Source organism: Rhineura floridana, chromosome 1, assembly GCF_030035675.1.
Source record: "Rhineura floridana isolate rRhiFlo1 chromosome 1, rRhiFlo1.hap2, whole genome shotgun sequence".
Lineage (NCBI taxonomy): Eukaryota > Metazoa > Chordata > Lepidosauria > Squamata > Rhineuridae > Rhineura > Rhineura floridana.
The window spans coordinates 258,790,021-258,804,179 of NC_084480.1; the positions used below are offsets into that span (position 1 = coordinate 258,790,021).

At 39.4% G+C, this 14,159-nt stretch overlaps 1 protein-coding gene across 4 annotated transcripts in view; it reads right to left on the reverse strand.

The window, feature by feature from the left end:
- Nucleotides 1-14,159, reverse strand: part of ATP6V1H (ATPase H+ transporting V1 subunit H) — a 49,858-nt gene that overhangs the window by 16,210 nt on the left and 19,489 nt on the right. For all 4 annotated transcript variants that reach the window (XM_061598730.1, XM_061598714.1, XM_061598722.1 and 1 more), the window contains 4 exons: nt 12,177-12,281; nt 11,069-11,110; nt 5,398-5,495; nt 650-842 (listed from right to left, as the gene is read on the reverse strand). In XM_061598730.1, coding sequence (XP_061454714.1) covers nt 650-842; nt 5,398-5,495; nt 11,069-11,110; nt 12,177-12,281 — 438 coding nt within the window. The remainder of the gene's footprint in view (nt 1-649; nt 843-5,397; nt 5,496-11,068; nt 11,111-12,176; nt 12,282-14,159) is intronic.

The following is a 14,159-nucleotide window of genomic DNA, read 5'->3' on the forward strand; positions in this document are numbered from 1 at the left end:
ACTCCTTGGATCGTCTCCTCCCATGCCTATGAAAACCACATGAAGAGAGGGAGATGCCAAGACAGGATGGTGGAGTAGAGTTCATGCAAGAGAAACCGTTCTCTGAAATATTATCTGCAACAATGCCTTATTACTATTTCAAATGAATAGAGCACCAAGAAGTATGCAAGAAGGTCTCCAGATAAAGGCACACTCTGCTGTTTGACACTACAAGCTTTTCAGGACCAAGTGAAGACCTTCTTATTTGCCCTGGCGCGTCTGAATTTGCCTCTTATTTTGTTGTGTTATACGCTGGTTTTAAAAATTGTATTTATATGTTGTGAATTACTTTTATTCACACATATATTCTGTACATCCCCGATTATCTTGTAAGGAAGGGTGTTTAAGAAATATTTTATGACAAAAACAAAGAAAGATCAGAGGTCATGGGGGTGAAGAGATAAATGTAAAGTTTACCTTTGTACAGCAGGCTAGGTTCTCCTGCCAACAAGATATGTTATCAGACTTCAATGACACATTCAAGCCAGGCAGAAACACTCAAGGAGGATGTGAAGCAGGGCAAGTAAGGGGTGCAGCCCAGGGAGAGTTCAGAGGACATTTGGGCCTGTGGTTTTCAACCTCTTATAATACCTCTGTGTATTTCACTCACCCGAAATGCTGCAAGAATGATCCTGGTTACTTTCTCTTTTACAGATTCCTGTAGGATGTCAGATAGGACTGGGACAATATTATAACGCCGTAAATATTCACACATTTGAGGACTGAATGCCAGCAGCCAGACAGAGAAAATCATCTGATACTGAAGCTGGAAACCACATTTGTTACTCAATACTCCCATGATACTGAAAGGGTGGGGGGGTAAAACACAAGAAACATATCATTAAACAGGAGCTCAGTATTCTATGATTCAGAATGTAAAATGTACATTTCCAGACACATGGCATTTCAAAAAGAAAAGCCTTCCAAGTACATACTTCCATACAAATTAGCAGACAGACACTAAACAAATTAGCAGACAGACACTAAACAGAGCCAAACAATAGAATATAATTTAGTCAGCATTTACAGGGGTATATGGAAGGGGAATGCTGGGGAGTACAGCTTCAGGACTTTTTCAGAGCTGGAACAATGATATCATTGCTGGAACACCAGGGTAATTGATGGATCCTCCTTGCCCTGGCAAGGGAATGAAAAAATAATGAGACTTTGTGGTTTTAATATTTTTTGTGACTGATTAGTATATAGATGTAGTGTCTGAATGAGAGAAATAATCAAGCAGAGGCTGCACACTTTTCTTCCTTCCCTTTGATGATATTTCTACTTCACACCAGTGGCATAAATGGTAACACTTCTTCCAAGATGGTTTGCATTTCTAATTAAAAGCTAAAGGTTATACTTCAACTGGCTGAAGGTCTTTTGCTCAATGTGTTTTATAAACTGAACCTTTGCAGTCAGAAGTCAGAATCATCAAGTTCAAAGAAACTTACTCCCAGGAAATGATGAGACTATAGTCATGCTGATCCTAGTGAAGCTGGAAATTATGCTGCCAATATTTTTGGAATCTCCTTTGGGCATGTAGGGACTGCATGAAACTCCGACACTTCAAAATGTATCGCTACATCACTGAGCACGGTTATAGGAACTTCTAGAACAGGGTTAGCTAACCCTTCACCTTCCAAATGGACATCATCCCAGACCATTAGCCATGATGGCTGAAGCTGATGGAAACCAGAGTCCAACAACATCTGGAGGGGCACAGATTTTCTATCCCTGGCATATTGGGACCCAGCTTCTTATCTTATGACTACTAAGTTTATTCAGGAGCTATGGGGAAGGTCCCTCCTCTAGGATGCATACCTTAACATGGTGAGGAGGTCCGAGTGTCAAAGAAGCTGAGAGCAATGCCATCAGAAGTCTAGACCAAGAAGCTAGACACCTAGCAGGGGCATCCAAGGCGAAATGGTCAAAGCTGAGAAACCAGACTAAGATGCATCCAAACTCAGAGAAAGGCAATGGTAAGCCACCTCTGAATACCTCTTACCACGAAAACCCTATGAACAGAGTATCCAAAATGCAGCACGAGGTAGTGCTGGAAGATGAGATCCCCAGGTCTGATGACACTCAACGAGCTACTGGGGAAGAACTATGGGCAAGCACAAGCAGTGCTGTGACTAATGACGCAACCGGGTCAAAGCCAAAAGGAAGCTCGGAGGCTGATGCATATAGATACGAAAGGAGAGTCTGGAGCTGCATGACATACACAACAGGAATATGGGATGTGAGAAGCATGAACCAGGAAAAGTTAGAAACTGTCAAGCAAGAAATGGAATGCATCAACATTACAATACTTGGCGTGAGTGAATTAAAATGGATGGGAATGGGACACTTCCAATCAAACAACTACAAAATATTTTATTCAGGAAATGAGAAATTAAGAAGACAATGGGGTTGCTTTAATAGTGAGAAGTGATGTAGCAAAAGCAATTAGAAGCTATAACGCAAGGTCTGAGTGAGTGATATCAATGTGATTAAACGGGAAACCTATGAATATAACCATCATCCAAGTCTATACTCTGACGGCAAACACAGAAAAAGAGGAATTGGAGAGATTTTACACAGAAGTACAGGAAGAAATTGATCACACACCAAAACAAGATATGCTGATAATCATGGGGGACTGGAATGCAAAAGTAGGAACAGAGAAGAACTAGAAATTGTGGTGAAATGGGGCTTAGAAGATAGAAATGAAGCAGGAGAGAGACTTACTGAATTCTGTGAAGCCAATAATTTGTTTCTTGCAAACACATTTTTTGAGCAACTAAAAAGATTATTGTACACGTGGACAACACCAAATGGCCAATATAGGAATCAAATTGATTATATAATTGGTAAGAGAAGATGGAGAAGTTCTATACTTCCTGCAAAAACAAGACCAGGAACAGACTGCGGTACAGATCATGAACTGGTCACATAAAAAATCAGAGTAAAGCTAAAGAAGAAGAACAAAGCAATCATAATGCCAAAATACAATTTAAATAACATCCCACCAGAATATAAAATCAAATAAGGAACAGATTTGAGGCTTTAAACTTAGTTGATGAAACTGGAAATGGACTGCCTTCAAGTCGATCCTGACTTATGGCTAGCTACCCTATGAATAGGGTTTTCATGGTTAGCGGTATTCAGAGAGAACCAGAAAAACATTATCAGGGAAGAATGTAAAAAGACAATACCTCTAGTTAAAAAGAGAGAAAAACCTCAATGGATGACTGACGAAGGTCACAAAATGGTTAAAGAGAGAAGGAAAGCAAAAGTGAAAGGAGATAGAAACACGGTCAGAACCCTAAATGCAATAATACAGCGACTAGTACATAGGGACAAAGAGAACTAGTACAATAGTTATTATATAGAAATAGAAGAGGACAACAAAAAAGGTAGAACAAGAGCCCTATTACAAAAGATTAGAGAAATTAAGGGAAATTTAAACCAAGAGTAGGGATGATGAATAATCAACAGGTGAACACACTGACCGATCAAGATGAAATAAAAGATGGAAGCAATACACTGAAGAACCATATAAAAGAGATGCAATGATGACAGATTCATTTACAGAGGAACCGTATGATAATGAACCAGAAATTTTAGAATGTAAGGTGAAAGCCGCTCTTAAAATACTCGGAAGAAACAAATCACCAGGAATAGGAGGCATACCAGTAGAGTTGCTACAAGTTACTGAAACTAAATCTGTCCAAATTTTGACAAAAAATTGTCAACAAATATGGAAAACTAAACAATGGCCCACAGACTGGAAGCGTTCAATATATATCCCAATTCCAAAGAAAGGGGATCCCAGGGAATGCAGTAATTATCAAACTATTGCCTTAATATCCCATGCAAGTAAAGTAATGCTCAAGATTCTACAACAAAGGCTCTTACCATATATGGAACAAGAAATGCCAGACGTCCGTCCAAGCTGGATGTAAAAAGGGAAGAGGCACCAGAGATCATATCGCAAAAACGTATGTTGGATAATGGAACAGACCAAGGAATTTCAGAAGAAAATTGCTTTATAGATTACAACAAAGCCTTTGACTGTGTAGATCATGAAAAACTATGGATTGCTTTAAAAGCAATGGGGGTGCCACAGCAGCTGATTGTCCTGATGTGCAACCTATATGCATAAGAGGCTACTGTAAGGACAGAATATGGAGAAACCAATTGGTTCCCCATCGGAAAGGGTGTGAGGGGTGTATATTATCACCCTATTTGTTTAATCTATATGTAGAACATATCTCGGAGGATGGCAACAAGGGAGAGGGCCGTCTCAGTGGTGGCCCCCAAATAATGGAATGATCTCGCTGACGAGGTGCTTCTGGCGCCAACACTGTTATCTTTTTGGTGACAGGTCAAGACTTTCCTCTTCTCCCAGGCATTTTTTAACAGCATTTGAATGGCGTGTGTTTTAAATTGCCTATCGGTTTTTATGGGTTTTAATTTGGTATGGTTTAAATTTGTATACTTGTTTTTAATTGTTGTAAACCGCCCAGAGAGCTTCAGATATGAGGAGGTATATAAATGCAATAAAATAAATAAATAAATAAATAAATATCATACAGAAAGCAGGATTGGATCAAGGTGAAGGAGGTGTGAAAATTGGAGGGAGAAATATCAATAATTTAAGATACGCAGATGATACCATACTACTAGCACAAACCAGTAATGGTTTGAAACGAATGCTGATGAAAGTTAAAGAGGAAAGCACAAAAGCAGGACTACAGCTGAACATCAAGACTAAAGTAATGACAACAGAAGATTTATATAACTTCAAGTTGACAATGAGGACACTGAACTTGTCAAGGATTATGAATACCTTGGCACAGTCATTAACCAAAATGGAGACAATAAGTCAAGAAATTAGAAGAAGACTTCACAACAATGGTGAAGGTCTGTTTCAAAAGCTTTTTGGAAGACCAACTATATTTTGTCTATTGAATCACTCTGTTTCATGAAAGAAATGTCTGTGTGTTCGCCTACATGTACTCTTGAGCAAAGTTACAGTTCATACTTCATACATTATGATTTCAACTAAAGGTATAAGACACTTCAAACAAACTGTTCTTAAAACTATCATGGTCCCTCACCATGGGAACAGGGAATTATTTGGGAAGGAAACAGAATTTTGTTAAAGACATCTAGTCTCCTCACAGAACAACAATACACAGAGTTCTCTAGGAGAAGGGAATATGACACTATTTTAGATTTGTAAACAAATCCCAAGGACTCTTAAAAAAAAAAAATCTGGCTCAACAGAATACAGCTTGAAACACAGTCACTGTGAAAATCCTTGAAACATTTATGTATTGGAAGTTTATATTTTTCTGTGAAACAAATACTCACCAGCTAACTCCATCTGATTCGACCCACGCAAAACGGTATTCATTGACCCTCAGCATCAACTGCAAGCATCCAGCAACACACTGGACATATTGTGAACTCTACATAAAAGAAAAATATAACATTACCAAAACTACAACAACAAACTCCTAATGCCACACTGCAGAGGTAAACGTGGGAACAACTGGGCGGTCTCCATTTATCTCAATCTCTTTCACTGTAAGAAAAGCAAGTCAATCTCCATCAGCTGCTGCTGCTATGCCAAGGTTGCGTTTGCTCATTAATGCCAAAACATTCATGTTAAGGGCCCTTAGATAGAATCCCATTCAGTTTATGAAGCCAGGCCACTAATCATTTTTTACAAGAATACTCATTTAAGTAAGGTGTGGATCTTGCAATAGCAGAAATACCGCCAACACCATATGAATTGTATCTCCAAGGAAGAGAATGAAGTAATTGTTAACAATAGTCTGTCTGACTTTCACAGATTTCCTGTGTCCTGAAGTAAGCCTATTTTATTAGATACTTAATGAAAAATACATCAGATGGTCAGTACGTAGGGCACATATGAGGCACCTGTGTTCCTCAACCTCATTTTATGTGCCATTCCCCCACCCAAAGAAAACCACTTACAGCTGCCCTATTCTTCAATCCCATCAAAGTTTCTTGCTTCCTTTTTTAATTTCCTCCTTATTTTCCTGGCTTTTCAAAGTGTTCCATCCTTTTCAATGTGTGGGTGTGTGGGGGACAGTTGGAAGAGGCAGCTGAATATATTTCTCGGTTGTGTAGGTTGGGAAAAAAGTAACCTCAGCTGTTGGAGTACAAGTTGGTAGACTTCTGTTGTGTGTCTGTAGTACCCTAGGACTGGGGTAGCTAACACAGTATCCTTCAAACAATGGTGGCATACAAATCCCATCACCAATGACAATTGGCCAAGCTGGCTGTGGCTGATGGAAGTTGTAGACCAGCAGCACCTGGAGAGCACCATATTGGCTACCTCTGTCCTAGAATAAGAAAGAAATTACTATCATTTGCTTTCTAGCAACATAGGTGTACTGGTCTGTTGTGCTTAACAAAACCCTTCTTGTACAATTTCATCCATCTTGTGTCACATCGATAGTGTCCAGATAATGCTTGTTTGTTATAAAATAAATGAAGAAAAATGAGAAAAAACCCTTTTCTGTATATACTTATTTGAGAGTAGCCACATCAAACCTAGTGGGACTTACTTCTAAGTTGATATCCTTCAGACTGGGAATTCTAATCTGAGGTAGCCATAGTGAAAACTGAAGCAGAATAGCATTTATTCCAGATAAGTTAGTTTAAAACACTTTTGCCTCTCACTCTACCCATCATCAGCTCTGGCTCTGCCCACCACTGCATGCAGCCCCTGACAGATTAACCACAAAGAAATGCAGCCCTTGTCCGAAAAAAGGTTGCCCACTTCAGGAACAGGGCAATACCAAACTTTTCAAGCCCGTTACTGGAGTAAGAACATTTCAAAGCATATAAAGTGAAATAGAACAGTAACACATAAACATTGGCCCAAGCTGCTTCTGAATGTAGATTCCTGGCAGATTACTCCCATAGCATTATATAAAACAGCACAAAAGATAAAAACATGGAGCCAAGGACCCTTAATTCAATAGATATGAGAACACTGGCTGTATTCCAAGGGTGGATTCAGCCAATTATGGAAACCCTGGACGAATGTTTATGATTGCATCTGTTACAGAACTGGTTTGTTTTGAAACACAACTCAAAGGCCATCTTCCTACTCTGCTTTCATAATCGTCCCTGAACTCCCAACAAACAGCCATGACATTTTCAAAGAAAAAGAATATACACACCAGAAGTTATCACTGTTTATTTTGTCCTGAGTACATTAGTTGGGAAGTCAAGCAGCCTCCTAACCTATGTACACATGGTAGAACACATACTATCTCAATGCAATTAACAAGGAAAGGATGCATGTTTTCCCCTACGCTTAGATTTGGTGTTGAAAAATACATGTGAATGAAAGATACATGGTTCACCTCAGAAGTGCTCCCACCTGAAATAAAGTCAAAAATAACCCCAAATCACAGATATCGCCAACTTTCTTGTATCACATAGGCAAGTAACAGAAAACCACATCTCTGATAAGGTCTCACCATTCCTTAATATCTATACATCAAAACAAATGTGGAAATAGGATTAAAAATGATAAAAGATTATCAAAATTCCAACCACAGGAGCCCCTCACCATCCTTTCTCATAGCTAGTAGGTTGCCAATAGAATCCCTCAAAATACCAACACTAATCCCACCCTTAAAAAGTGTTTGTAGTTATGAAGATGCACTCAAAACTCCTCAGTGACATGCAGGAATGGCAACAAGTTGTCCAACTTTCCATGTTTTTCCATTCATGATTCCCGAGTACCCAAATCTCAAGAGGCCTGGACTAGCAACATCGCAAAAAAACCTTGTCCATGCCTTACCCTGCTAGACAGAACTGATGCAGGTTCATGACCTTGCTTTCCAGTAGGTCTTGTGAAACAGGAAGACAAAACTGGTGCTTCTCAGAATGCTGCCATCGCTATAGAACAAGCGGGCAAGCTTTGCTGCTTTCATGCTCTAGTGTTTTTTTTTAATTATTTTATTTTGCTATAAACCAAACCTATGGGATCCTTTTGAAAGGCAGTACACACATTTTAAAATAAAAAAATCAAGAATTTTCAAGTTAACCCATAACTGACAACTTACCAATTTTAAAAAATGCCCCTCAATACAGAGTGTAGTATGGCAGGTACCATGCTCATGAAAAGATAAAATATCTTAATTACAAATGCACATTAAGTGCAACAGAAGATACTTTTTAACACAACTTCAAAGTCTCCCATGTCTCTCCAGCACAATTTCAAGTTAAGTCTCGATAGGGTGCTTCTATGAAACAGGCCTCAAGGTAAACAATACATCTTGAAGGGGTACATACGGCTGGTTAGCCATTTGATGCGCACATCAGCACTACAGCCACTCAAACTGACAGCTGACAAAAAAGAGCTAAATTGGCTCAGTACTCATTTGAATAACTTGAACAGAAAACAAGGAGTTAAAAATTCTGCTTCCTTTTTCCTATATTGGAAGCAGAATACTCTAGTTTGTTTTGAGAATTCAGTTATACCCTCCCTTCAATCTCATGCTCCAGGATAACTGAAAAGAACTTAAATGATCCAATGATAACAATATTATATCTGATTACATTTCTCATTCCAAGCACCTACGATGTACCCTGCATTAATCAGAATTATTTTTATTTCTTGAAGACACCAAGTGGAAGCACTGAGCAGTACAGCTTTTGAGACAAATGATATTTTATGATAGTTTTCTGAAGCATCTGCAGTTTAATGGACTGCTAATCCATAAGCATTATCAATGTTCCTAACACACATTCACAGAAGGAAATGGTGAGAGGGTAATTTTTAGTATAACTAAGTTCTTTGCATAGCAATACTTTCCTGCCAAATAAACTGCCACTGAATAAGAAAGTATTTTTTGTTAATTACAAAGTTGTCTTTTTAAGATCAGATATCACAAAACCTTTCTGCAATATCATCAGCAACAGAACAGTGACCTATGAAGGCTAAACAGGTTGACCACTGGGGAAGATAGACAGACAAAGCGCAAAACCTATGTCTAGTTTCACTACTTTAAAAACAGCAACTACACAACTGTTAGTCTGTTCTTCATGTTGATCTCAGGTTCCTATTCAGACTGGTGGAACAATACAAATTGAGTCTATGGTTCCAGTCTATCAAAGAAACAAGCCAAACAAAAATGAGGTATTCATAAAAAGAAAAATACGGCTGGACTTATAGCTTTACCCTTTTCAATGCAGTTTTATTACAGTGAATGATCAAAGTCCAAAGGCTGATAATATCCTGAGGGATTCGACTACATTTATCACATGCTTCTGGTAAATGGCCAGATTTACAGAGATTCAGCAGCGAATGCTGACAAGAACCACTAGCGGACAGCTTGCATCTGTACTGGCCAGTCTTGGCATTTTTTGACATTCATTACATGATTGAGAAGATTGCTCAAGAGAGTGTAGTTCAAGTGACTTTAGCTCAAGAGAATGTTGGCAATCTTCAGTTTCTACTGCTTCTTTTTTTAATTCATTGTAAAATGTACGTCAATGAGCTCTCCATCCTCATGGGAAAGTCATGAGACTCTCAGCTGTTTGAGATAAAAACTGTCTCAAATGCCATCTGAGCCCTAGTCCATGTTACTGGAACAGCCAATAACTAGACAAGTATGTGGCTCCTACTCTACTACAGTAATGTATGAACTAGAGCTCATGTTAAAGCCCACATTCCCTTCACTGCAAAGCAAGACAACTGCTTCGATTCTAAGAATTCCTACTGTCCTATTGAACCAAAGGGGTTTGTAACTGCCATATCTGACATATAGTGTGTTCAGTCTTGCTCAGCACTAACCACTACTCTTAAATGTGTGCAATTAACAGTTTGTCTACCATTTATACATGCATGACAGATGCCAAGTTACCATTAAGCAAATATATTGCCACAGTCCTGTTTGAAATCAATGAAAGTGAAAAAAATTGGCATAGCCATTACCTGCTTGTTGAACTTCTTTCTTTTACCAAAAGCTGATATATGTGTGTGTGTAGGCAGTCTCAAGGAATGCATGCAGCCGACAGATGATATGTCACCATTAAATTAGTTAACTTGACAGTAAAACTAAACTATGGCCTCACAGCCTCTTTTTACCAATCATTCTTGGCTCTCTGACATGCTGCATTTCCAGCAGGAATGCCTACAAAACTCTACCCCATTCCCACACCAGCAACACCACCATGCTAGAAGTTCTTGCTCACTCTTTACCTTTCATACCCTCTGAATTCGTAGCCCAAAGTAGCTGTTGCTACTCATATCATCTCAGATCTGGCAGCAGATACTGTAGGGATTCCTTTAGCTATTAGGAGGGCCACTCCTTTCCTTGATTCAAGCAAGGATCATGCCCTCCTTGCTTAGTTTGTGTCCTGTGTACCAGACACATAGCAGCAGATGCATGTGCACAGACACAGTTGAAGCAGAAATGCTGCCCTACACCGCTGCTTACGATCACCCTAAAAACAATCATGCCATAAAACTTGGTTCCAAGTGCCAGTTGCCCTAGTACTGTAGAACCAAATGGAAACATGCTCTGGCTGCATCCACTGAACTGTGTGTGTGTGTGTCCACACATGGTAGTTAATTGTAAGTTTCTGGGTTGTGTATGATTAGCTGTTTATAAACCACTATGAGAATCACATAACTGAAAAGCAGGGTATAAATCTTCAAAATATATAAACTTGAAAATATATTAAATATTGCAAGAGAATTCCTAGTAAGTTTCCCATAAGTCAAAATACTCTGGGCTGGATCCAGACTAACCTATGTCTTTCCTAACCATGTCTATTAAGGAGCAAGTCCTACTGAATTCAATGAGGCTTACTCCCAGGAAAGCAGTGTTAGGATTGCAGCTTAAGGAAGACAAACTTTAGTTCCTTTGAAATCAATGGAACAAGTAAATTGTGACTGATTTCAATGTGACTGAAGCGTAACTAGCTTAGTCTGGATGAAACCCAGTATATGAAGAGGACTATGAAGAAATTACACACAGATACTTACATCAGTTCCAGGATCATTAGCACTGCCAGTGCTGCGTAGTTTCTAGTGTGCAAAGGAGAAAGTTACATTTTAAAGATGTGCAATGAGAGGGCCTTTATGTACAGCACTACACATATAGCCTACTTTTAACACCAAGAGATATCACTTATTTTCCTACACCTGACTGGATTGGAAATAAATTTCTGACCATCCCCTAAATATTGCTCACAAGTCTTGCAGTTAGTCACAGATCTGGGTTGACTACATTTTGCTTCCAAGTGGTTGGCTGTAGCACGTTCGCTCCCACTACCCATAAGGGAAATATTGTATTTCCTTTCAGCTCTTCCCATATTTTACCCAGGGCATCGCCATAACGTACCAACATTTTGGATGAAGTCATGAGCGTTTTCCTGAACATAACTACACTTCAGTATGTTTAGGTAATCTACACATTTGAAGTCTCCAGTCTCTCTTACGTTAATGAGCTTGAAAAATGTTTAACTGGCTCAGTGTTTCAATAAAAAAGGATACATATATATATATCTGATACCACACAGAATAGCCAAAACCAATCTTGCCCAAAGTCCTTGGCCACTGTACAACATACTTTTAAAAGTTTCAATAATGTAATATGTATAATTCCCTGCTGCTGCTGCATATTACTATACACACACACACTTAATTAAAGGACATTGTTCAGATTCAAGCTGATTTACAGCACAATCCCACACATGCTTACTCAGAAGTAAATTCTACGAAGATCAGTAAGTTTAACTTGCAAGTTAGCGTGCAAGCCTTCCAAATGACAAAAGAATATTTTCCTGCACAAACCCTAGTGATTTGAATAGGAGCTCATTGGTGCTTGCATAGGAGAAATACCCCATAGACCTTGTGTTTAAATCACATTTAAATCCAGAAAGTCTGATTTGCAGAGCTGTTAAGTATGCCTGCTTAAAAGCACTGCAATACCGCTAGATCACTGTTCTCCAAACTGGTGCCTTCCAGATGTCTTAGACTGTTACCATCCACAATCACTGGCAACGCTGGCCAGGGGTGATGGTAGTTGCAGTTCAAAACGACTAAAGAGCACCTCGTTGGAGAAAGCTGCACTAGATTATTACATAGTTACCTGTGAACTAAGCTGGGTCTTAATCCAATTGAAATAATAATTTAAATCGCTGCCTTCCATCAGTTCTCTTCCCCAAGCTGCTAGCTTAGCAATAATTCTGGCTGCCTGAAAGAAAATGCAAACCATATTTATTATTTTTTTATTTATTGCATTTGTATACCGCCTCATAGCCGAAGCTGTCTGGACAGTTTACAACAATTAAAAACAAATATTCAATATACAAATTTAAAAACACATTTTTAAAAAGCAATTTAAAAACACATGCTAAAATGCCTGGGAGAAGAGGAAAGTCTTGACCTGGCCCTGAAAAGACAACAGTGATGGCACCAGGCACACCTCATCAGAGATCATTCCATAATTTGGGGGCCACCACTGAGAAGGCCCTCTCCCTTGTTGCCAGACTCCCAGCTTCCCTCACAGTAGGCACCCGGAGGAGGGCCTTGGATGTTGAGCGTAGTGTATGGGTGGGTTCGTGTCGGGAGAGGCGTTCCATCAGATATTGTGGTCCTAAGCCGTGTAAGGCTTTATAGGTTAAAAACAGCACCTTGAATCGAGCTCGGAAACATACAGGCAGCCAATGCAAGTGGGCCAGAATCAGTTTTACATGTTCGAACCATCTGTTACCAATCTGGCTGCTGCATTTTGCACAAGCTGCAGTTTCCGAACCATCTTCAAAGGCAGCCCCATGTAGAGCGCACTGCAGTATTCTAACTTGGAGGTTACCAGAGCATGGACAACTGAAGCCAGGTTATCCCTGTCCAGACAGGGGTGTAGCTGGGCCACCAACTGAAGTTGGTAGAAGGCACTCCGTGCCACCAAGGCTACCTGAGCCTCAAGAGACAGAGATGGTTTTAGGAGAACCCCCAAGCTATGAACCTGCTATCAATTCAGATGCACATTAGCATGGATATTGAAATAACATTGCAAACAGATGCAACACAGCAAGGGTCGTAGCTCAGTGGCAGAGCACATGCCTTGCATGCAGAAGCTCCCAGGTTCAATTCACAGCATTTCCATGTGGAACTGAGAAAGACTCCTATGTGAAACCCCAAAGAGCAACTGACAAACAGTGTAGAGACAATACTGAGCTAGCTGAACCAATGGTCTATTTAAGGCATTCTTTCTAAATCTTAATAGGTTTTAAATAGCAGTGTTAAAATCTAAGAACCTTAGAAAGTCAACATTTGTTTCTTAGCATCCCTGAGCCACAGGATCGATACAACACACACGGACACATCAGTCTTCATAGCCAATGAATAAAAAGTTTTGTGGCGCTTTAAAGACTAACAAAATTATTATGGCATAAGATTTTCATGGATTGCACTTGCAGGGGAAGAGGACTAGAGTTCACCAGTGCCATAGTAAAGTTGTTAGACTTTAAAGTGCCACAACAAGCTTGTGAGAAGACACGCATATAACCCTTCAACCACATCACCTCTTTAGTCAATACGGTTGGCTTGAGATCTATATTGATAACAATATATGCCTAAACACATATTTTATCTTTTGGCTCCCATTGGTTAGCTAGTCCAGGAGTTCCCAAGCTGCAGACTGTGGACCACCAGTGCTCCGTGAGCTTCATTCAGATGGTCTGTGGGGTTTTGTGAAAAACACTTGCAATTTGAATTCTATTGAATTCAAGTTGTAATACAACAACATACAATACTTTTGCATTGTTCATACAATACATGAAATAAAGGCAACAATAAAAATACAATTAAAAATCATACAGCATCTAGCACAGCACATGACAATTGCTAAAACAGACAGAAAAACCATTAAGTGGTCCATCTAGACCACCAGCAATTTTCAAGTGGTCCGTGAACAGAAGTTTGGGAACCGCTGAACTAATTATATGTTGGCAACCTGAAGAGCAACAGCATGGTGATGACGCAGAAGAAGAAGCAGCAGCAGCTAATAGTTAAGAACAAAACAATAAAAAAACCTAGTTATTTGTTTATATTTATGAATTGCTCTGTTCTA